This window comes from Lynx rufus, unplaced genomic scaffold (genome assembly GCF_022079265.1).
Source record: "Lynx rufus isolate CCGP_SWC_20201006 ecotype Redwood Valley unplaced genomic scaffold, mLynRuf1.p SCAF_7, whole genome shotgun sequence".
NCBI classification, from domain to species: Eukaryota; Metazoa; Chordata; class Mammalia; order Carnivora; family Felidae; genus Lynx; species Lynx rufus.
The window spans coordinates 121,418,686-121,445,437 of record NW_025814889.1 but is presented as its reverse complement, the minus strand read 5'-3'; the positions used below and the strand labels follow the sequence as shown (position 1 = coordinate 121,445,437).

General features: G+C 38.7%; 1 protein-coding gene across 1 annotated transcript in view; it reads right to left on the bottom strand.

Moving 5' to 3' along the window:
- The window catches only part of ANO4 (anoctamin 4), a 241,617-nt gene that overhangs the window by 151,209 nt on the left and 63,656 nt on the right, over positions 1 to 26,752 (bottom strand). Inside the window, exon 6 of the mRNA XM_047066400.1 lies at positions 2,736 to 2,836. Coding sequence (XP_046922356.1) covers positions 2,736 to 2,836 — 101 coding nt within the window. The remainder of the gene's footprint in view (positions 1 to 2,735; positions 2,837 to 26,752) is intronic.

Here is a 26,752-nt window from a genome sequence, read left to right as displayed (position 1 = left end):
AAAAACAATTAGCCCTTTCATATTTTGGGCTTCAAACAATGGAGTAGTAATGAAACTGATGTGGTTTATATATATTCTGAACTGTTACTAAGCTATCTCACTTATGGAAAATGAGAAGTATATACACAACTTTGCCCATCAATGAAAACTGATAAACATATTCATGTTTTTAGTAGGCAAAACTACTAAAATAGAGACAAGATCACGAGCTGCTAGGGGTTTGTATTGAGGTAGAAGGGATGAACAGATGCAGTAAAAAATATTTTTAGGTCAGTAAAACTATTCTGTGTGACACCATAATGGTGGATACATGACATGGATTTTTCAAACTGCATAGAACTATACAACCCAAAGAGTGAACCCTAAAGTAAACTGTGTACTTTAGATAATAAAAATGTATCAATATTGGTCCATTAAATATAACAAATATACTACACTAATGCAAAATATTAACAATAAGGAAACTGAAAGTGGGGTGAGAAGGCATGTATGAGAACACCATACTATCAACTCAATTTTCTGTAAGCCTAAAAATGCCCTAAAATTAGTCTATTAATTAAAAAAAATAAAAATAAAAGAGACCATATCCATGGACATATAAGTACTTAAGCAAATTTTGTTCACAAATTCCCTTAAGAAAATTATTCAACTTTGCTTTAAACATTGCAGGAGTAAAAAACCCAAGGAGACTAACCCAGGATTCAGAAGCGCAATCTACAGAAAATAATAAATACACACACAATTCTTTGAGGCATTTACATTTAGCCAAATTGATGTTTGTACATTTTGTTGAAGTGATATGGCAGGAAAATTCCTCCTTTGGAAATACATAGATCTCCTTAGGCTAGAGTTATTTACCTGAAACACTGGACAAAATAACTGCATCAAATTTAAGTGCATCAGGTTCTATCTAGTGAACCTATGCTTAAGTCAAATCACATCAGTATTAGTGAGGCTAATTAGTATCCACTATTAACACTATTTTGTCCTAACATTGTCCTGCAGGAATAACTACATTTACAAAGAAGATTATTATTCATAGTTATTACAGTTTTTCATTTATTCCCTGGATCACAGTCTCTTTTTTTTTTTTTTTATATATGAAATTTATTGACAAATTGGTTTCCATACAACACCCAGTGATCACAGTCTCTTAATACGACATAAGGAAAGTATTAATGCTGCTTCCAGGCTGCACTTTTCTACTATATAATGAGCATGTAGAAATGTTAGTTATGATACAGTCAGGCCCTTCATATATGAAATGGTTCCACGTACTAGGAACTTGCTGTGCATTAACACTGCTCAAGTTTCCACAATCTCCTTGGGTTTTTTGCTTGAAAACTGTGTTCTGGTAGAAGGTTTTGTGAGATTGCTAGGGAGGAACTATCAATTTCACTAAGTTTTACTATCTCACTTTTATCAAAACACAGACTTTTGACTGTTGGCTGTAAGATGTTGGTCTGATACACAACTGTGTCTAAGCATAGATTTCTTTTCCTTTTGGTCTTTATGAGTGATATGGTATTAATCCGTATTAAATAGTTATAGCATTGATAAATAACTGGCTTTAATTAATTATAATTATAGTGTAACAAGTTTCAATAGAAACTAAACTGATAAATGACTCAGTGATTTTATATAATTTTTTTAATCTTCGGGTTCTCAGATTTCCTTTGTCACATTTTAAATACAAAAATAAGTCAAAAGTTTAGAACTATGTTTATGTCAATTCCTTTGAGAATTTTGCCTTGAGGTAAACAGATACTAGAAATCCCAGCCTCTATTTTGACTTGGTATTAGAACAAAAAGGCCAATAAACAAAGAAAGTAAGATGCACCAGGGAGATACATTACAGATCTCTGAGTGGAAATTGCCCTTCTCTAAATGTGTCCCTAGTGCCTCTCTCTCTGTAATTTCCCACAGCTCATTAAGAGGTATATTTTAGAATTGGCACCAGTTTGCTTGGTTTCTGTCATCTGACTTGGTCTTATTGGCAAATTGTGAATGAAAAGGTTTTAATTCTTTATTCCCTTTGGAACTTCCCTTGGTACTAAATCTCTCCATCTCCTTTAGGATATTCCATTATTTACTTCCTACATATTTTGGCATTTATAATTTCAAGTTTAAAACTTTATCTAGCAAATGTAGATACCTTTTCCTTAATCTATATGGAAAATAAGAATATCCACTACAAGATGAAGGTAAATTAATCCTTTAAATAACTAAGCAATCCACATGAAGTATTTTCTATTCCCTTTGGAATAAATATCAATGATTATGCTTGCACAGTACTTATGAACTGACTTTTTAAAATTTAAAAATGATTTAAAAAGTAGATCACATTTTCATGAAATTTCTTGAACTTGCTTTAATGGAGGCAGATTTTAATGTCAGTAAGAACCTGCACCATCGATGCCTGGGGTCTGGCCATTCAAAGCAGCAGTACACAGGGCTTTTGAAAATGACATTTTGGAAATGAAAATGCCACTTGGAAAATTCTTATTTCTCAGAGGCAGTTGACATATTTACCTGCTAAGGACTGAATTAGCCAGGAATTTTCACAAAAAGCCATGAAGTCATCATAAGCCATAAAGACTGTATTTCCTAAGCATTTTAAACACCTTCTCTAATAATGTTTCAGTCTGCATTTCGGTTTTATTTGTTTCAAGAGAAGGGCACATTCGTTTTACAGGGAAGCAGTAGAGAGTGGGAAAAAATATATTTACACCTACCTGAAAGGCATTCTTACATTCATTTGTTCTGCATATCTTCCAAGCACTTCCCATGGGGCATGCAACTTCACAAAGATAATGTCACTATTTATTAGAGAAGACTGAAACAGAAAAAAGAAACAAAATTGAAAAGTATATTCAAATTTCCTATGGTTTAAATTGAGTTGGAATTTAGAACAGGAGTTTAGGATTTGGGGCATTTTCAGCCAAAACTGGGTCCTTGTGTGTGCATCTATTCATTCAAAAAATATACCAATATGTGTCCGGCACTGGACACCCAGCTGTGAACAAAAGAGACATGAATGCCATTTACATTCTACAAACATACAAAAAAAAAAAAAAGAAATAGGCAAAAACAGGTTTAAAAGAAAGAGATAAATTAAGATAGCGATGAATATTCTGAAGATAACAAAATAATGGGAGAAATTATAGGGAGGGGGGCACACACTACTTTGGGCAAGGGGTCCAGAAAGGCCCCTCTGCAGAGGGGACATGCAAAGTTGAGACACAAAGGAGCCAGCTGGGTAAGAGCATGGAATAAATGTCCCAGGGGCAAAGGCCCTAAGCTCAGAACTCGCGTGGTATGCTCTGTGTTTGAGGAGCAGTTAGGAGAGCAGAGTGGCTGGAGTGTATTCATCATAAAGATTAGCGTGAGTAGAGGTTGAAAAGGATGGGACGCCTGGGTGGCGCAGTCGGTTAAGCGTCCGACTTCAGCCAGGTCACGATCTCGCGGTCCGTGAGTTCGAGCCCCGCATCAGGCTCTGGGCTGATGGCTCAGAGCCTGGAGCCTGTTTCCGATTCTGTGTCTCCCTCTCTCTCTGCCCCTCCCCCGTTCATGCTCTGTCTCTCTCTGTCCCAAAAATAAATAAACGTTGAAAAAAAAAAAAAACAAAAAACAAACAAAAAAAAAAAACAAAAGAAAAGGTGAGTGGGAGCCAGCATGTGCAGTGCTTCGCCAGCCATAAGACAACTGGACTTTATCCCAGGAACACTGGGAAGTCATTTTGATTGAGATTTTCAAAGATCACTGTGGCTAGTGCATGGAGAAAAGGGAGAGTTGCAGAGAAAGCAAGAGAAGAAGAGATGCTCTCAATCATCCAGGCAAAATAAAAAATCGGTGGTTGTGGAGATAGAGGGTCTTCAGTGAGGTGAGTTTTGCATCTGGATCACTATCAGGGAAGGCTTTTTCAAAGGTTTTTAACTCCTCTTGGGCTTTTTATCAATACAGCACATAGACAGGAAAGTAAAACCAGGACTTCACATTTTAGTAACCACCCAACAAGTTTTGGTCTGTGTCTCTGGCCAAGGGATATCTCCAATTAGGAGACTTCCTTTGGAAGTCATCTCCCAGGACTGGGTTGTGGAAGGAGGTAGAAGAAAATTAAGAAAACAGTGAGCCAGACCAGTTTAAATTAGCAAAATGGTCTATTGTTTATCCATATCTTTTTCACACAAGCTCATTCTGGACTGCGTGCCATTTAAATTTTTATAGTATAAGAATGTTAACAGATATTTTAGGCTTGTGTGGCTAAGCTCTCCTTATAACAATATTTATAAACAATCCATTACTTTTACACAACTGACAAAAATAGAAGCCCAACTTTATGGGATAAATTTGTGCTACAGGGAATTGTTTTTAAATTGCAGATGATGTGCAGTTGCAATTCATTGCTCATATTTTCATTCAGAGTCTTCTTGCTGGATTTATAAATATTGTACTTAATTTATAAGAATTCCCCAAGATATTATGAAGATCAAACTGGTATCAACTACAAAGTTCCCAGGAACTCTGATGGTGGTGAGTTTCCCAAAGGTGAATTTCCCAGAGCCTGGGCCCAAATCCACAATGATGGAGGGCAAACTTTGATATTGGTCTGAAAACCAAACTTTCTAGCAATTCAGGCTGAAATGAGGTTTTATATTCTAGGTTGGGACAAGGAGACCTCTGGCTGTAAGCCCACTAAGCACAAGGAACATTTCTGCTATTCACAGTCGAATCCTCCGGGCCTAGCACAGTGCCTGATCCAGAGGGAACACACAATCAATACTTATCTAGAGTATGGTTAGTGAAATGTGAACAGTTAGTCCTGGTCCAAGTGAAAGTTGCTTGTCCTGTGAAGCAAGAAGGATGAAGTGATTCTTGGAGCCACATAGCTGGTAAGCTGCAAATGAGGTACCCATCCAGGGAACAGACAAGCCAATATGCACTGAAGATGTGACAACCAGCTGTTGGATCTCTTTGCATGAACTGGTTTTCCATTGAGTAACCCATTATATCCAATCCTCTCTAGATTGGATGCTTATAGCTACGTAGCCAGGGGGAGTGTAAATGAGCTCATAGGTAGCAATGTCCATACAGAACAAGGAAAAGTGCACATACCCACAAAAATTTCCATCCTGTCCCATTCACGTCTGTAGATGCAGATATGAGATGGTCTCAGCTTATCAGCTGAGCAGTTTTTGCACTGGAAAAGACTGCCATTTGTTTTCCAATATATAGTACAGTTTTCCAAGTTATAAAACAGAAGACTATTTTCTAATAAATGGATCTTTTTGTTTATATTAAAGACATACATCAGATTCTGGGTAGGTATTATGGCTTTCCCACTTGAAAATGTTAATTTTGACATTGGGAATTCTTTAAGTTCACTTAGCCTTCCTACAAGATTTTACACTCACCTGCTTCTTCTCTCATCTTCCCAAGACAGAGTGAAACTGTGCATCAAGGAATATGGGAATGTAATTGATTCACAGACTCAACCAAACTCTGATTTATAGCAGAATATAATCTTTTGTTTAATTAAAAAACATTTTTTTACATTTATTTTTTAGAGACAGAGAGAGAGCACAAGTGGGGGAGGGGCAGAGAGAGAAGGAGACACAGAATCTGAAGCAGGTCCCAGGCTCTGAGCTGTCAGCACAGAGTCCAATGTGGGGCTCAAATCCACAAACCGTGAGATCATGACCTTCGCCGAAGTCGGACGCCTAACTGACTGAGCCACTCAGGCAGAATATAATCCTAAGATACGCTCTCTTTGTGAAATTATTGTAATTGCTAGATTTATAGAAAATAAATACAGCGGAAGAAAAATCATTTTGTAGAACTCCATGAATATGTGAAAATATTAAGGAGACTACATTAAAATATTATACTTAGGGCACATTTTAAATGCCACATTTCTGGGGCATCTGGGTGGCTCAGTCGATTGAGTGGCTGACTTTGGCTGAGGTCATGATCTCATGGTTTGCAAGCCTGAGCCCTACGTGAGGCTTGCTGCTGTCAGTGCAGAGCCCGCTTTGGATCTTCTGTCCGCGTCTCTCTCTGTCCCTCCCTCGCTCACACTTTCTCAAAAATAAAATAAACATTTATTTATAAATAAATAAATAAATAAATAAATAAATAAATAAATAAATATCTGTCACATTTCTGTGTGTGGAAAAGCCAAGTTCATTATCTGAATACACATGGGGTCAACTAAAATTCTAATGTAGACTACCATTTTCTGCATAAAAGCATAGATGTTTTGACTCATTCAAGCGGGATAAAAATATCTTCATTTTTCTTATTTCAATTATAATAATAATTATAAAACCATCACTTTATTATTATTTTTAGAGCTTAATAATTTTGGAAACAATTTCACATTGTTACCTCATTTTATTCCTACACAAACCTTGCAAGGGAGGCTTTCCTTCCACTCTTTAAAGGGGAAAGAGGCCAAGTAATTCACTCACAGCCAAACTGAATGTTTATCCCAGATAGAGCTAACACTCATATCCCTGGACTCCCTTGTCAATTTTACCTAATAAATTCTGAGGTTTAAAGAAATCTATGGCTTTGTACATGCATTGAAGATGCATAATTTCTGAATTGTTTATATAAATTAATCTGTTTATTAGTTTATACAAACTATACAAACTAATCTGAAAAGAATTCTGTATTTTAGAAAACAAAGCAACAAAAACAAGGCAAAAGTAAGCTACTAATGAATTAAGATTTGATTTGAGACTATTAAAAGTTACTTTCATAATCTTGAGAAAAGTCTTAGCTGAATTGCCTTGAATGATAATGAATGTTTAGTCATAGGTTGTATGTGTGTGTGTTGGGGGGTACTTATTACTTACATTCCGTTTTTCAAGGAGGAACTGAACATCATCCCAGAAAAATCAATATGAAACAGATTACTGCTAATTATATGGTTCATATATCACTCTTTTCTCTACTGCTGAATGATTATGCTACTGTTTCTAAATAGGTTTTTCCTCATTATTAAGTATTCCTTTCCACATAAATCCAAGAATGCAAGTGACAAAGCGAAGAGAAATGAAATGGTTTTTTGAAACATAGAGTTGTTTCATTAATATCCTGCCCCTTAGGTTAGAACCATGGGGAGAAGAAAAATGGCCATTTAAAGGAGTTGGGAAAATATCTCTGGAAGAATGGCTGGAGAAATTAAGAAGTAGCATGGAAACTACCTGAACTGGAAACAGAAAACATTCCTTCTTTCTTTCCTTCATTCAGCAAGATCTCATTCAATACCCTGTATGCACTAGATGCTAGAATGCAAGGATATGTAAGTCATGGTCCTTGCCTGGATATGTCACAATTTAGTAAGGGAAGGTTAAATCAAGCAGCAGTACAGAAAAGAAGTAGTGTGCCATTACCTAAATCAAGCAATCTCTCTCTCAAAGACATGTATATGAATATACACATCTTTGTATCTCATGAGCACCAATACCATTGCTGAGAAGGGGATACTGAGTGGAAAACAGGTTTGGATGTGGGGACATGGAGGTAGTGCATAAACTCAGTTTTGGAAATGTTAAGTTTCAGCTACCCATGAGAAGATGCCTTGTGGGTAGTTAAATTAGTCTGGAACTCAGGGGAGCAGTATGGGCCAGAGATACAAAGTAAATGCGGCCAGGACATAGACGGCATTTAAATCTATGGGATTGGAAGAGAGCACTTTGAGAAAGAGTATAGGTGCAGAGCCACCTATGGGTAGCTGAACTTCAGAGGTTAGTTAAGAATGCAGACTCTGAGGTCAGACTATACATATTCATATTCCTATGTCTCTTTTACTAGCTCTGTGATCTTGGGTAAGCTATTTACCTCTCTGTGCCTCAGTTTGTTCAACTGTAAAATGGAAAAATGATAGCAATATCTAGCTATGGAATCACACTAAATGGCATAAAAAGATAAGATGTATGTAAAAACATGTTAGTTGTCATGATCTCCAAGATGGGCCATGCCATACTGGTAGTGTTGGGAGGAACATAGCTTTCCTACTCATCCAAGTTACAACCTGTGAATATGACCAATAAGGAACCAGTATCTGAAGAGAATTTTCTAGTCTTTGACTACAAGGCTGAAGAAACCCTGAGAATCAAGCCTCAATTCCTGTCTCCTGTCCCTCCATGGTCCCCAGGTCTCTTATATGTTAAGGACATTCATTCATTAAGATTCAACAGACATTCACTGACTACTATATATCAGGTACTCTGCTAGGTGCTGAATATACAAGATAGCTAGAATTTATAGTATAGAGTAGGGGACAAATATTAAACAACAAATAAATATGGGATTGAAAATTATGAGAAGTAGCCAAAAGGAAAAAATATATAATGCCATAAGAGAGAAGAATTCGGGGTACCTGCCTTAGATTTCCTGGTTAACCTCTGAAGGTATGGCATCTAACCTGAGATCCAAAAGATGAGAAGGTGCTAGCTGTGGGAGAAATCAAGTGAAGAGCATTCCAGACAGAGGGAAAAGAAAGTATGAAGACCCAGAGATTGTACTAGAAACTAAAAGGCTCAGGTGACTGGAAATTGTTAAGTTTGAGGTAGGCAGAGTTACCTGAGATGGAGTTGGAGAAAATGGCTGTGGACAGACCATGCCAGGCCAAGTTCAATGTGGTAAGGAGTTTAGATTTTATTCTGTAAGGTCAGTGAGAAGTCACCAATGGGTTAAAAGCAGGAAGGGAACATGAAGCTTGTTTTAGAAAGTATACTCTACATAGCCTATGGAAAATGTTCCAGAGGGAACCCAGGACTTGGAAGTTCAATAGGAAAGTTATTCCAGCAAGCCAGGTAAGACAAGATGATGGGTGAAACCAGGAGGCAGATGTAGTAAGGAAAAATGGGACAGACTTGAGATCAATTTGGAGGCAGATTTGAAAGTATTTGGGATTGGTCAAATGAGGAGAGAGAGAAAAAAAAAATCCAGTGTCCAAATTAATGTGCACGTTGTTTCACCTGGAAAACTGGAAGGATGGTAGTACCACATAATGAGTTAGAGAATAATCAGGGGAAAGATGGCTGTTTGCTTTAGGATATGCTATAGTTGAGAATCTGGGAGATATATACATACAAGTGTGAAGTAGGCAAATGGGTATGGGAGTTGGCCTCAGGGCTAGTGGGGCTTATTAATTTGAGAATTACAGACACATCATTAATATTTAAAAGCAGAGAACTTGATGTGGTCACCTTAGGAAGTAGCAAAGACTAGGCACTAGGGCGCAACAACATTTAGAAGGTTTGGAAGAAGAGAAAGCAACCATCAAAGGAGACTAAGGAGGAACCACCAGAGAGGTAGATGGGAAATAACAAAGGAGACAAAACAGAAGCTGCGAGGAATGGGTATTTCTAGAAGGATGAAGTGATGAGCTGTGTCAAGTAAGGAGCAGCTCAGGGAACCCTTCCCACAGCTAGTCCGGGCTGATGCTTAAAGTTAGTGCCATTTGTCCCATCTCTGCTGCTGCAGCTGTCTCTTAGGGCTTGCTGACACTGCCCTTGGCCCTGGCTTTGAAGCTGATGCAGAGCTGAGATGGAACTGCTTCCAGTAGTGTTCAGCTTGTTCCCTGAAGCTAGGACCTTCCATGAGGAGTCAGAGCTGATTTCAAGGAGGACTCGTGGGTACCAAGCTATGTCTCTCCCAAGTGCCACTCCCTGCCACATGCAAACCAGCAGCAAAGTATGAAGCCCACACATGAGTCCCTTTGCCCATGCTGGAGAGAGACAGGAGTGCCCTCAGAGCACTTTGTCAAGGGGCAGAAGTGGCTCGAGTCTCTGCTCTGCACCTGGAGTTCCCTGTCTCTGGCTGTATGTTCTCCAACTTCTCCCAAGAATTCTCAGGCAAAAGCTGCTGGCAACCTCCCAGAATTTCTGAGATGGGCATGCAAATCAACCTCCCCTCCACCTCCAGGTCTCCTCACAAACACATATGCTAATTTCAAAGAAAAAGCTCATTGCAATTTGAGCTTCATTTTACATCTATGATATAGGTCTGAATGAGATCATGATCTTGTACACAGTCACACGTGGATAATATGTTTGTGTGTGTGTACATAAAGACAATATACCAGAAAGCACATGTGCCACAGAAACCTTATTCTGGGAAATTTTTATCAATCTATTTTCACCTCAGATACATTTTCAGTGACTAGGTTATACTAAAACAGGACGGTAGCAATTCTTTAAAAAGTAGCAAAAGAAGGGAAAGCAGTTTAAAAGGATTTGGTTAATCCCTTGTTATCAAACATTTATTGTGTGCGTATTCATCACTAGCTTTGTGCTGGGAAAGGGTCATTTGTGTTACAATAAGGCAACTAACTCTGATGTACCTTGGACTACACAAAAAAAGAAGACAGTTATAATAACTGTATATGCAATTTGAGTAGAATTATAAAACAACAAATAAGTGCATGACATGTCACCTTTCTTAATACATAAAGAAAATAGAGTAAACACATGGCGTAATGATTAAAAGTCCTAGCTTTGGAATTCCCAAGCTTTGGAATTCAAGGTTCAAGGGCCAGATGTGCTACTTAGTAACTGATGACCTTGAGCAAAATATTTCATCTCTGTAAGTCTCCATTCTCTCATCTGTGAAATGTGAATTACAGCACTTCAGATTTCTTCTGAGGACTATGAGGTTTAATACATGCAAAGTATTTAGCTAGTTCTTTGTGAACTAAAAATGCTCTTTAAATGGTAAAGAAGGTATGTGATTTATCAAGGCATATGAAAACATTTTCAAAAGTTAAAGCTTTGATCAAAGAATAAAAAGGATTGCTTTCTTCAACCTGGTTTGCAAATTTTTGCCATGAAAATATAGTGATGGAACATTAGTAATGAAGAGGTATTTGCTTGGAGGGACTAGGAAAGGCAGCTGCATGTGAAAATTGAACAGTGTTCCTCTCCAAGGATATTACAGAGTGAAGGTCTGGCTCAAGGGAGCCTGCCTCTCTCACTTTCAAGCTCATTGGATTCTGGTTTCATCTAAGAGATAAAAAATAAGAAAGTAAGATTGGGGTTATGTTTGTGCTAAATAGGAAGAGGAACAGGTGGAATGGGGGAATGAAAATGGAGGTCTATTTGGAAATAGTCCTCCCATTGGTCTAGGTTTATCTGTAGCAACCCAAAGAAGTCTTGGGGCCCTATAAGAGGATATCAAAGTTAAAAAGGCCTGTCCATCATCCCTAGGCCAACTGAGCTCAAAAGATGATGCAAATCCATTTTTTAAATTTGAAAGAAATGGTCTTAAGAGAGCTGGAGCTTAGGAACAGAAGACTAATGAAAACCTAGGCATAGATACTTCCCAAAAGTATCTAGAAGTATCCTTGGTTTGTCTTGAAAGGTAACCATTGGCCAACAGACAACTGGGTACTACTGTGCAGTAGAAAGAACGCATGGGAAGGTCCTCCCACAGCTCACTGCACACTTGGGTAAGTCACTTCACTCCTCTGACTCTCAGTTCCTCACTGACCACACAGAGATAACATGGCCCCTGAGCTGCAAATGTCTATGGCTGTTTTGAGGCTCAAATTGGAATAACATGTAAAAGCGTGTTGAAAATTGCCTGGTCCCAGCCTGGTCTCTGAGTGGACCTTAGATTTGCTAACGGGCCTTTCCTTTCTGACTTAAGTTTCCTCACCTGCAGAAGGAGGGGCTGGAATAATTCACTTGGTTCCAAACTTATTCAGTGGAAGTGTACCTTGGAAATCATGGTGTTCTCTGCAGGTGACCATGAATCTCATCCTGTGAACTATAATTTAACACTCACTCACTTATCCATTTATGTATTCCACAAACCATTATTGAGAACCTACAAGGTGTTGGGAGGACAGCTGTGAATAAAACAGACTGAATCTCTGCTCCCATGAATTCTACTGGGGAGAGAGACTTTGAATAAATAGGTATATAATATTTCTGATGGTATGCCTTGAAGAAAAATAAATAAGGTGAAGAAAATAAAAAGTAATGGTTGGAAGATTTTATTTTAGATAGAGGGGTATGAATAGGCTTTTTGGTAAGGTGACATCTGAGCAGACACCCAAAGAAAGTGTATAAGAATGTGGTTTCATTATCCAGGGACAGAACATTCCAGGCAGCAAGAAGAGTCAAAGGCAGAGGGCCTGGGGCATAAATATGCTTCACATTTTAATTTATTGAGCACAAAGGGTCAAATCAGGGTAGTTACTTGCACCTGTTCTGTATCACCTTAGGCAAATAGCAGGGTGTCACTTTCTTATAACTATATTGGTAGAAAAACAAAGAAAACTCTTAAAATGCTGCAGCCAAAAAACATTAATTTCAGCTAGGAATTCAGATAAGCCTCTTGGAGAAAAAAACTACAGTGATTCAGACCTGAAGACACATATAGATTGAAAGTGAAGAAATGAAAAAAGATATTCCATGCAAAAAGAAATGAAAAAAAAAAAAGGCAGAGTAGCAATACTCATAAAAATGTAGACTTAAAAAAATACTTTGACGAGGAGTTACTAGGAAGATGGTGGCATAGGAGGACGTTGGGTTCACCGCACGTCCTGCTCATCACCTAGATTCCACCTACACCAGCCTAAATAACCCAGAACACTGCCAGAGGATTAGCAGAACGGAGTCTCCGGAGCCAAGCGCAGACGAGAGGCCCACAGAAGAGGGTCGAAGAGCGGAGAGGCGGTGCGCGCTCCACGGACTGGCGGGAGGAGCCGGGGCGGAGGGGCGGCCCGCCAGCCAAGCAGAGCCCCGAGTCTGGCTTGCAAAAGCGGAGGGGCCAGACAGAGTGTGTTCCGACAGCAAGTGGGACTTAGCATCTGGGAGGTCATAAGTTAACAGCTCTGCTCGGAAAGCGGGAGGGCTGGAGGACAACGGGAGGGAGAGTTGCTGAGCCCTGGGACGAAACAGCTCAGTTTGGTGGGGAACAAAGGTGCTCGCCAGCGCCATCTCCCTCACCCATCCCAAAGGGAACCAGTTCCTGCCAGGGAACTTGCTTGCTCTGCGCAAACACCCAACGCTGTGCTTCTGCGGAGCCACACCTCCGGCAGCGGGTCTGACTCCCTCCCGCTGCCACAGGGCCCCTGCTGAAGTGGATCACCTAAGGAGAAGCGAGCTAAGCCTGCCCCTCCTGCCCCCGTGCACCTTGCCTACCCACACCAGCTAATACGCCAGATCCCCAGCACCACAAGCCTGGCAGTGTGCAAGTAGCCCAGACAGGCCACGCCACCCCACAGTGAATCCCGCCCCTAAGAGAGGGGAAGAGAAGGCACACACCAGTCTGACTGTGGCCCCAGCGGTGGGCTGGGGGCAGACATCAGGTCTGACTGCGGTCCCGCCCACCAACTCCAGTTATACACCACAGCACAGGGGAAGCGCCCTGCAGGTCCCCACCACTCCAGGGACTATCCAAAATGACCAAGCGGAAGAATTCCCCTCAAAAGAATCTCCAGGAAATAACAACAGCTAATGAACTGATCAAAAAGGATTTAAATAATATAACAGAAAGTGAATTTAGAAAAATAGTCATAAAATTAATCGCTGGGCTTGAAAACAGTATAGAGAACAGCAGAGAATCTTTTGCTACAGAGATCAAGGGACTAAGGAACAGTCAGGAGGAGCTGAAAAACGCTTTAAACGAGATGCAGAATAAAATGGAAACGACCACGGCTCGGATTGAAGAGGCAGAGGAGAGAATACGTGAACTAGAAGATAAAATTATGGAAAAAAGAGGAAGCTGAGAAAAAGAGAGATAAAAAAATCCAGGAGTATGAGGGGAAAATTAGAGAACTAAGTGATACACTAAAAAGAAATAATATACACATAATTGGTATCCCAGAGGAGGAAGAGAGAGGGAAAGGTGCTGAAGGTGTACTTGAAGAAATAATAGCTGAGAACTTCCCTGAACTGGGGAAGGAAAAAGGCATTGAAATCCAAGAGGCACAGAGAACTCCCTTCAGACGTAACTTGAATCGATCTTCTGCACGACACATCATAGTGAAACTGGCAAAATACAAGGATAAAGAGAAAATTCTGAAAACAGCTAGAGATAAACGTGCTCTAACATATAAAGGGAGACCTATAAGACTCGTGACGGATCTCTCTACTGAAACTTGGCAGGCCAAAAAGGAATGGCAGGAGATCTTCAATGTGATGAACAGAAAAAATATGCAGCCGAGAATCCTTTCTCCAGCAAGTCTGTCATTTAGAATAGAAGGAGAGATAAAGGTCTTCCCAAACAAACAAAAACTGAAGGAATTCGTCACCACTAAACCAGCCCTACAAGAGATCCTAACAGGAGTCCTGTGAGACAAAGTACCAGAGACATCGCTACAAGCATGAAACCTACGGACATCACAATGACTCTAAACCCATATCTTTCTATAATAACACTGAATGTAAATGAACAAAATGCACCAACCAAAAGACATAGGGTATCAGAATGGATAAGAAAACAAGACCCATCTATTTGCTGTCTACAAGAGACTCATTTTAGACCTGAGGACACCTTTAGATTGAGAGTGAGGGGATGGAGAACTATTTATCATGCTACTGGAAGCCAAAAGAAAGCTGGGGTAGCCATACTTATATCAGACAAACTAGACTTTAAATTAAAGGCTGTAACAAGAGATGAAGAAGGGCATTCTATAATAATCACAGGGTCTATCCATCAGGAAGAGCTAACAGTTATAAATGTCTATGCGCCGAATACGGGAGTCCCCAAATATATAAAACAATTACTCATAAACATAAGCAACCTTATTGATAAGAATGTGGTAATTGCAGGGGACTTTAACACTCCACTTACAGAAATGGATAGATCATCTAGACACATGGTCAATAAAGAAACAAGGGCCCTGAATGATACATTGGATCAGATGGACTTGACAGATGTATTTAGAACTCTGCATCCCAAAGCAACAGCATATACTTTCTTCTCGAGTGCACATGGAACATTCTCCAAAACAGATCATATACTGGGTCACAAAACAGCCCTTCATAAGTATACAAGAATTGAAATTATACCATGCATACTTTCAGACCACAATGCTATGAAGCTTGAAATCAACCACAGGAAAAAGTCTGGAAAACCTCCAAAAGCGTGGAGGTTAAAGAACACTCTACTAACGAATGAATGGGTCAACCAGGCAATTAGAGAAGAAATTAAAAAATATATGGAAACAAACCAAAATGAAAATACAACAATCCAAATGCTTTGGGATGCAGCGAAGGCAGTCCTGAGAGGAAAATACATTGCAATCCAGGCCTATCTCAAGAAACAAGAAAAATCCCAAATACAAAATCTAACAGCACACCTAAAGGAAATAGAAGCAGAACAGTAAAGGCAGCCTAAACCCAGCAGAAGAAGAGAAATAATAAAGATCAGAGCATAAATAAACAATATAGAATCTAAAAAAACTCTAGAGCAGATCAACGAAACCAAGAGTTGGTTTTTTGAAAAAATAAACAAAACTGACAAACCTCTAGCCAGGCTTCTCAAAAAGAAAAGGGGGATGACCCAAATAGATAAAATCATGAATGAAAATGGAATTATTACAACCAATCCCTCAGAGATACAAACAATTATCAGGGAATACTATGAAAAATTATATGCCAACAAATTGGACAACCTGGAAGAAATGGACAAATTCCTAAACACCCACACTCTTCCAAAACTCAATCAGGAGGAAATAGAAAGCTTGAACAGACCCATAACCAGCGAAGAAATTGAATCGGTTATCAAAAATCTCCCAACAAATAAAGAGTCCAGGGCCAGATGGCTTCCCAGGGGAGTTCTACCAGACGTTTAAAGCAGAGATAATACCTATCCTTCTCAAGCTATTCCAAAAAATAGAAAGGGAAGGAAAACTTCCAGACTCATTCTATGAAGCCAGTATTACTTTGATTCCTAAACCAGACAGAGACCCAGTAAAAAAAAGAGAACTACAGGCCAATATCCCTGATGAATATGGATGCAAAAATTCTCAATAAGATACTAGCAAATCGAATTCAACAGCATATAAAAAGAATTATTCACCATGATCAAGTGGGATTCATTCCTGGGATGCAGGGCTGGTTCAACATTCGCATATCAATCAACGTGATACATCACATTAATAAAAGAAAAGAGAAGAACCATATGATCCTGTCAATCGATGCAGAAAAGGCCTTTGACAAAATTCAGCACCCTTTCCTAATAAAAACGCTTGAGAAAGTCGGGATAGAAGGAACATACTTAAACATCATAAAAGCCATTTATGAAAAGCCCACAGCTAACATCATCCTCAATGGGGAAAAACTGAGAGCTTTTTCCCTGAGATCAGGAACATGACAGGGATGCCCACTCTCACCGCTGTTGTTTCACATAGTGTTGGAAGTTCTAGCTTCAGCAATCAGACAACAAAAGGAAATCAAAGGCATCAACATTGGCAAAGATGAAGTCAAGCTTTCACTTTCTGCAGATGACATGATATTATACATGGAAAATCCGACAGACTCCACCAAAAGTCTGCTAGAACTGATACATGAATTCAGCAAAGTTGCAGGATACAAAATCAATGTACAGAAATCAGTTGCATTCTTATACACTAACAATGAAGCAACAGAAAGACAAATAAAGAAACTGATCCCATTCACAATTGCACCAAGAAGCATAAAATACCTAGGAATAAATCTAACCAAAGATGTAAAAGATCTGTATGCTGAAAACTATAGAAAGCTTATGAAGGTAATTGAAGAAGATATAAAGAAATGGAAAGACATTCCCTGCTCATGGATTGGAAGAATAAATATTGTCAAAATGTCAATACTACCCAAAGCTATCTACACATTCAATGCAATCCCAATCAAAATTGCACCAGCATTCTTCTCGAAGCTAGAACAAGCAATCCTAAAATTCATATGGAACCACAAAAGGCCCCGAATAGCCAAAGGAATTTTGAAGAAGAAGACCAAAGCAGGAGGCATCACAATCCCAGACTTTAGCCTCTACTACAAAGCTGTAATCATCAAGACAGCATGGTACTGGCACAAAAACAGACACATAGACCAATGGAATAGAATAGAAACCCCAGAACTAGACCCACAAACATATGGCCAACTCATCTTTGACAAAGCAGGAAAGAACATCCAATGGAAAAAAGACAGTCTCTTTAACAAATGGTGCTGGGAGAACTGGACAGCAACATGCAGAAGGTTGAAACTAGACCACTTTCTCACACCATTCACAAAAATAAGCTCAAAATGGATAAAGGACCTGAATGTGAGACCAGAAACCATCAAAACCCTAGAGGAGAAAGCAGGAAAAGATCTCTCTGACCTCTGCCGTAGCAATCTCTTACTCGACACATCCCCAAAGGCAAGGGAGTTAAAAGGAAAAATGAATTACTGGGACCTTATGAAGATAAAAAGCTTCTGCACAGCAAAGGAAACAACCAACAAAACTAAAAGGCAACCAACGGAATGGGAAAAGATATTTGCAAATGACATATCGGACAAAGAGCTAGTATCCAAAATCTATAAAGAGCTCACCAAACTCCACACCCGAAAAACAAATAACCCAGTGAAGAAATGGGCAGAAAACATGAATAGACACTTCTCTAAAGAAGACATCCAGATGGCCAACAGGCACATGAAAAGATACTCAACGTCGCTCCTCATCAGGGAAATACAAATCAAAACCACACTCAGATATCACCTCACGCCAGTCTGAGTGGCTAAAATGAACAAATCAGGAGACTATAGATGCTGGAGAGGATGTGGAGAAACGGGAACCCTCTTGCACTGTTGGTGGGATTGCAAATTGGTGCAGCCACTCTGGAAAACAGTGTGGGGGTTCCTCAGAAAATTAAAAATAGACCTACCCTATGACCCAGCAATAGCACTGCTAGGAATTTACCCAAGGGATACAGGAGTACTGATGCATAGGGGCACTTGTACCCCAATGTTTATAGCAGCACTCTTAACAATAGCCAAATTGTGGAAAGAGCCTAAATGTCCATCAACTGATGAATGGATAAAGAAATTGTGGTTTATATACACAATGGAGTACTACAGGGCAATGAGAAAGAACGAAATATGGCCCTTTGTAGCAACGTGGATGGAACTGGAGAGTGTGATGCTAAGTGAAATAAGCCATACAGAGAAAGACAGATACCATATGGTTTCACTCTTATGTGGATCCTGAGAAACTCAACAGAAACCCATGGGGGAGGGGAAGGAAAAAAAAAAAAGAGGTTAGAGTGGGAGAGAGCCAAAGCATAAGAGACTCTTAAAAACTGAGAAAAAACTGAGGGCTGATGGGGGTGGGAGGGAGAGGAGGGTGGGTGATGGCTATTGAGGAGGGCACCTTTTGGGATGAGCACTGGGTGTTGTATGGAAACCAATTTGACAATAAATTTCATACATTGAAAAAAAACAATGTGGGTAGAAAATTGAAAATACATGTATATGCTAAAAAATACTGTGACAAGACACAAAGAAGGGAATTACAAAATGACCAAGTGATCAGTCCAACAAGGTGATATAACAACTGTAAATATCTAAGCACCCAACATAGAGCACCTAAATACATAAAACAAATATTAACAGACATAAAGGTAAGAACTGAAAGTATTACATTAAAGGTAGGAGACTTTAATATCCTACTTACATCAGTGAATAGATCATCCACAGAGGAAAATCAATAAACAGTGGCTTTTAATGACACATTACAACAGATGGACTTGAGATATATACAGAACATTCTGTCCAAAATTGGCAGGACACATATTTTTCAACAGCACATTGAAGATTTTCCAGGATAGATCATGTTAGACCACAAAACAAGTCTCAATAAATTAAGAAGACTGAAATCTTACTAAGCATGTTTTCTAACCAAAATGGCATTAGACTAGAACTCAATTACAAGGAAAAAAAAACCCCACAACCACATGGAGGCTAAACAACATACTTCTAAACAACCAATGGATAAATGAAGAAATCTGAAAGGAAATAAAAAATACATGCAGACAAAAGTAAATGGAAACAAAGTTGTCCCAAATCTTTGGGACAGAGCAAAAGCGTTCTAAAAGGGAATTTATAGTGATACAGCTTACCTCAAGAAGCAAGAATAATCTCAAACAATTTAACCTCACACACAAAGAAACCAGAAAAAGAAAAATAAGTAAATCCCAAAGTTAGTAGAAGGAAAGTAATAATAAAGGTCAGAGTAGAAATAAATGAAATGGAGACCAAAAACAAACAAACAAACAAACAAACCAATAGAAAAGATCAATCAAACAAAGAACTGGTTCTTTGAAAAGATAAACAAAATTGATAAACCTTTAGCCAGACTCATCAAGACAAAAAGAGAGGATTCAAGTAAATAAACTGGAAATTAAAGAGAGGTGACAATGAATACCACAGGAATACAAAGGATTATGAAACTACTATGAAAAATATATCCCAAAAATCGGACAACCTAGAAGAAATGAATAATTTCCTATAAACATTCAATATTCTAAAACTAAATTAGGAAATCACATAAAATCTGAACAGAATGATTACTGTTATGAAATTCAATTGGTAATCAAAAAACTCCCAAGAAGTAAAACTCCAAGACCAGACGGTATCAAAGGTAAATTCTACCAAATATTTAAAGAACAGTTAATAACTATTCTCAAACTATTCCAAAATATTGAAGAGGAAGGAAAACTTTAAAACTCATTCTATGAAACCAACATTACTCTAATACCAAAACCAGAAAAAGACACTAGAAAAAAAGAAAACTATACTACACATCTCTGATGAACACAGATGCAAAAACACCCAACAAAATATTAGCAAAGTGAATTCCACAATACATTAAGAGGATCATTCACCATGATCATGTGGGATTTATTCCTGGGATACAAAGATGGTGTAATATCCACGAATCAATGAATGTGATATATCAAATTAGCAAATGAAGGACAAAACCATAGGATTATCTCATTACATGCAGAAAAAGAATCTGACAAAATTCAATATTAATTCATGATAAAAACTCTCAACAAAGTGGGTTTAGAGGGACCAAACCTCAACATATAATGGCCATATAAACCCACAGCTAATATCATATTTAATGGTGAAAAGCTTAGAGGTTTTCCTCTACGATCAGAAACAAAACAACGATGTCCTCTCTCACCACTGTTATTCAACATAAAACTGGAAGTTCTAGCCATAGCAATCAGACAGGAAAAAGAGATAAAAGGCATCCATATTAGAAATGAAGAAGTTAAATTGTCACTATTTGCAGATGGATGACATGACACTATACGTAGAAAACCCTAAAGACTCCACCAAAAAAACAAAAACAAAAACTGTTAGAACTAATAAATTAATTCAGCAAAGGTGCAGGATAGAATATTAATATACAGAAATCTGTTACATTTCTATATACTAATAATGAAGTAGCAGAAAGAAAAATTAAGAAAACAATATCTCATTTGCAATGGGCACCAAAAAGAGTAAAATAGCTAGGAATAAATTTAACCAAGGAGGTAAAAGACTTATACACTGAAAACTGTAAGATATTGATAAAAGAAATTGAAGATGATACACCATGGTTATGGATTGGAAGAATTATTACTGTTAAAATGTCCATACTACCAAAAGCAATCTACAGATTCAATGTAATCCCTATCAAAATACCAATAGTATTTTTCACAGAACTAGAACAGAATCATAACATTTGAATGGAACCACAAAAGACCCCAACTAGCCAAAGCAATCTTGAGAAAGAACAACAAAGCTAGAGGCATCACAATCCCAGATTTCAAGGTATACTACAAAACTGTGGTGGTGCAAGGTGCCTGGGTGGCTCAGTCAGTTAAGCGTCCAACTCTTGGTTTCAGCTCAGGTTGTGATCTCATGGTTTTCATGAGTTTGAGCTCTGCATTAGGTTCTGTGCTAACAGTGTGGAGCCTTCTTGGGATTCTCTTTTTCCCTCTCTGCCCCACTCCCACTCACTTGCTCTTTCTCAATTAATAAACTTCTAAAACATTATAGAAAAAAAACAGTATGGTGCTGATGCAAAAATAGACACATGAATCAATGGAACACAACAGAGGGCCCAGAAAGAAACCCATATTTATATGGTCAGTTAATCTATGACAAAAGAGGCAAAAATATACAATGGGGAAAAAACAGTCTCTTTAATGAATGGTGCTGGGAAAACTGGACAGCCACCGCAAAAGAATGAAACTGAACCACTTTCTTACACCATACACAAACATAAACTCAAAACGGATTAAAGACCTAAATGTGAAACTTAAAACCATAAAACTCCTAAAAGAAAACACAGGCAGTAATTGCTTGGACATCAACCTTAGAGTTTTTTTCTAGATATGTCTCCCCAGATAAGGGGAACAAAAGCAAAAATAAACTACTGGGAATACACCAAAATAAAAAGCTTTTGCATAGTGAAGGAAACCATCAACAAAATGAAAGGTCAACCTACTGAATGGGAGATGTTTACAAATAATATATGCAATAAGGGGTTAAGATATATCCACCATTGGTGGAAATATAAATTTGTGCAACCACTGTGGAAAACAGCCTTGTGGTTCATCTAACAATTAAAAATAGAAATACCTTACAATCCAGTAATTTTACTACCAGATATTTATCCAGAGAAAATGAAAACACTAATTCAAAAAGATATATGCAGCCCTATATTTGTTGCAGCATTATTTATAACAGCCAAGTTATGGAAGCAACCCAGTGTCCATCGATAGATGAATGGGTAAAGAAGGTGTAAGCTGTGTGTGTATGTGTTACCCTATATTATACCCTAGAGGATATGATGCTAAGTGAAATAAGTCAGACAGATAAAGACAAGTACCATATGATTTCACTTATATATGGAAACTAAAAAAACAAAACAGAAATAGAATCATAAATACAGAGGACAAATAGGTGGTTGCTGGGGGGGGGCACAAAATAGGTAAAGGGGATTAGAAGGTACAAACTTAACAGTTATAAAATAAAGAAGTCATGAAGATGAAAAGTACAGCATAGGGAATATAGTCAATAATATTGTAATAATGCTATATGGTGACAGATGGTAACTATATCTATGGTGAGCACAGAATAATGTATAGAATTGTCAAATCACTATGTTGTACACCTGAAGCTAATATAACATTGTATGTCAACTATAGTTCAATAAAAAAAACATAGTGGTAGAGGTGGGAGCAGTTACATGGTCTACCACATGCTAGGAAGTATTTTAGGGCTTTTACATACATAATACAATCTTCACCAAACCCTATGAAGCAGGCATTATTGTTATCCTAATTTATTGCAGACAAAAAGAACCAAAGCACGAAGAGGTAGGGTACCTTTTCTAAGATCACACAGAAGGAGTGGGACCTGCGTTCTCATCAAGACAACTGGACTTCAGAACAGCTGCTCCCCAAGAGGAGAGCTGGGGCTAATGTGAATGTATTGTCTCATGGATTCAATTCCACTGTCGTTTTATTTTTTTGGAAAAATGCTTAGTTACACATTGGAATCCAGGGTATAATGCATACAGTTCCCTGTAAACATCCTAAAATGAATGTAAGGCCAGTAGTAAAAACAAATTTGAAGTATGGTTGTGCTACTCACATTACTGGGTACGTTATTTAGTTCAGGAGCCTCCATTTCCTCATTTGTAAAATGAGGATTAGTAATACACACCTTCTAGGGTTGTTCTGAAACTGACAGACTTGTATTGCTCAAATGGCTTAATAAGCACTTCTTCTTCCTCCCAGAGTTACTGAATGCTTGGTGGACATTCTACTAACCCCTAACTGATGCTACAATTTCTTGGTGGATCTGGAATCTACTCTCTGAAACTTATGAAGAATTGCACATTTCTGGTGGGGTCAAGGGCTGGAGGTAATCACTAAGCAATTTCTGCTCCTCTCAGCAAGGCTGCCTTCTAGCCAGCTGTGGGTCATGGGGGAAATCACTTGTACTTTTCTAAGCTTCCACTTTCTCTGAAAAATGAGGCACACATCTCTAAGGAGATTTTTTTTCTTTTTTTCATTTTTATACTTTATTCCCATAGGGACACGTGAGAATTTTAAGTGTAGTTCAAAAAAGTTCTTCAGCTGATTCTGATGTAATTCTCTCTCTACAATTCATCCACATACACATTCTCACTGTCTCCTGGTGGAGAGAAACCTCTGCAGTACTGTGCAGATTCCTAAATGGTCCCAATGTTTATTCCCTGAGGATGATATTAGCATCAGTGACAGGAAATAGATGTGTGAAATGACCACTCACTCCTCTTCAGCAAACCTTTAAATGGGGTTGCTCATTCAGGCTCTAGTCTCACCTGCCTGTTTTTTCCTAGATGATCTTATCCTTTCCCAGTGGCTTTCAATGACACCTATCATCCAATGTCTCCCAGATTCTCATCTTTGGCCCAGACCTCTCTTCTGAGTTCCAGATCAGCATAGCCAATGATCAACATCATATGTGCCTTTGGCTGTCTCAGTGGCACATCAGTCTCAGTGTGCCTAAAACAGATTCACTTCTCTGGCAAAACTGCTTTCCTGAGTGTCCCTGGATTCAGGGAATGGCAAAACCACCCAGCTAGGTGCTCGAGTCCAAGAGTTGTCTTTGACTTATCCTTTTTTCTTACCCTGCATATAATTATTCACCATGTCTTATTGATTCTACCTCTTAAAATGCTTTTGAATCTGTCCACTTCTCACCATCCCCACTGCTATCATTCTCCTTTGAGCCACCGTCATCTATCTCCTCAATGATTACAACAGCTTCTTAGTTGGGCTCCTTTCAATTCCATTCTTGCCTTGTGTATTCTCACTAACATCAGAGAGATCTTTAAAAATGCATTGTCATCTTGGTGTGCCTGGGTGGCTTAGTTAAGTGCGTGACTCTTGATTTCAGCTCAGGTCATGATCATGTCAGGTTCATGGGTTCAAGCCCCACATCAGGCTCCATGCTGACAGTTCAGAGCCTGCTTGAGATTCTCTCTCTCCCCCCTTTTGTCTCTTCGTCCCCTGCCCCACGCGTACACATTCTCTCTAAATAAATAAATATTTAAAAAATGCATTGTAACCCATGGTTTCCTATGGCTCTCTGGAAAGTCACTTAAGTGATTATTTCGTCCCACCTTTTCCTTCTCTAGGCTTCAGGCATATGGACCTTCTTTCTTAATCGCCAAGTCTCAGGGGTCTCTCATGTGCTATTTTCTCTGCCTCATAAATTCCAAGCTCTTTCAGGTCTCAAGTTACATGGCAGGCAGAATTTTAATATTATCCCCAAGGTTCTCACCCTTCTGGTGTCCTGTATAACCACCTCTTCTTGAGTGTGGGTGGAACCTGTGTATATGAGGGGCTATCACTCCTGGAATCGGGATACTGATCTGTTTATTTTTAATTAATCACAAGCACAGATTATCCTGGATTGGCCTGAACTAATCAGGTGAGTCATTAAAAGAGTCTTGAGATCAGAGAGATTCTCCTGGTTTTGAGGAAATGAGCTACTGTATTGTAAGAGGGTCTATGAGGGCAAGGAACCACAAGTGGTTCTAGAAGTTGAGAACAATCCCTGGTTGGCAGCCAGCGAGAAAATGGGGTATTGGTCCTAAAACCTCTAGAAATGAAATTCTGCCAATAGCCACGTGAGAGGAACTTAAGCTCCAGAAAGGAATGCAGCCCGGCTGACACCTGATGGCAGTCTTATGGGATGCTGATCAAAAGAGACATACCCGGACTCGTGACACCTGCAGAAACTATGAAATCATAAACATGGGTTATTTTAAGCTTCTAAGTTTGAGGTAATCTCTTATGCAGCAATATAAAACTAATACAGGTCATATTTCAATGAATTAATCCTATAATTATGTATTACACTGTTGTCTCTAGGAGACTGTTCAGCTTCTGCACAGCTGTGTTCCCAGTACCCAGTGTGTTATTAAGTACATAGTCATTGAGAATGAATGTTCCCTAAATTAATTTATGAACATCTTGGAATCAAGACTGAATAGCTTTTTCATGTTGTTGATTACCTTGTTAAAACCCTATTAGACAGAAAAACGTCATCTTCTTGCCACCACAAAGGTTTCAATATGGCTTAAATTTATGATGAATTCAAGCAAACATTCCTCTAGGTCACAATCAGGACAGGTCCAGTGTTAAGGAGCTAATCTTCACACAGTTCATCAAAGGTTCCCTATCTTGCCATTAAATGAACAACCTGCTCTTGGCTACTATGCATCAGGATATGTGAAGAAAATCAATGTTTGGTGTGTCAGTCAAGATGGGTTAAGTTATGCTGCAGCAACAAATAACTCCAAATATCAGTGACTTAAAATGGTAGAGCTATACTGACAATATGGTAGCTACCGGCCACATGTGGCCACTGAGCACTTAAAATATAGCTAGTCCAAATTGAGATGTGCTTTCTGTAGAAAATATATACTAAATTTTGAAAACTTAGAATATCTGAAATAAAGAATATAAAATATCTAACTTCTATGTTGATTACAGGTTTAAATAATTTAGATCAATTGGATTAAATAAAGCTATTAAAATTAATTTGATATCCCTTTTTACTTTTCACATGAAAAGTAGAGTATTTAAAGTTACACTATGTTTATTGGCTGGTGCAATGATAAAGGTTTATTGCTTTTTTTAAAAAAATGTTTTTAATGTTTATTTCTGAGACAGAGAGAGACGGAGCATGAGTGGGGGAGGGGCAGAGAGAGAGGGAGACAGAGAATTGGAAGCAGGCTCCAGGCTCCGAGCTGTCAGCACAGAGCCCAACGCGGGCCTTGAACTCATGAAACGTGAGATCATGACCTGAGCTGAAGTTGGACGTTCAACCGACTGAGCCACCTAGGTGCCCCAGGTTTCTTTTTTATTTATGCTACCTGTCCATTGCAGGTCAGCTCATTTTAGTGAGCTCATTCAGTGATGCATGATGATAGGTCACTGTGCCAGAGGAAGAACGATCTCAGCGGGTCTCATAAAGACACATGCCACCTCTGTGCCCATCCCACTGGACAGAAATAGTCATATGGATCCATTTGTTTATAAGGCCATCAGGAAGAGGGATTATATCCAATGAGTAGTGCTAACTAATCCACACTGATATAGAATAGTCTTCTTCCATCACCTACTCAGGATCACAGTAGACCTAGTGTGTAAAGCAATGGTATTTTCTTTCTAACAACATAACCAATCATAAATTCATTCAAACAGACAACGTTATTAAAGATAATCTTAACTATATCCTAAGCACTACATTGGCCCCTAGGGATACAAAGAAAGCTAAAACATTGTTCCTACACCTCAAGGAACTCACATTTTAGCAGATCCACTATGATACTAACTATAAATGATGCAATGGATATGAACAGAAGTTAGCTTAATGTCCTATGAGAGCACAGGAGTGAAAAGGATTCCTTTGTGGATGCTCTCTCTGTGCAGCATTAAATCTCCCCTCAGAAGTAAGCAATTTCAGTTCTGATCTACACACGCGAAAAGTCCTTTCACTTGTTACAGATCATAACATCTCCCTACTCCTTCAAGGTAGAAGTATGGAAGTTGAATGTGGGGACATCTATATCATCACTGGTATGCTTTGTATTATCATAAATGATCAACCCACTGATAACTATTTACAGTTATGACTCAGTCAATAACCCATGTGTCATTATGCCCTTACTAAACTGCAGTGATTAACAGCCATAAAATAAGCAT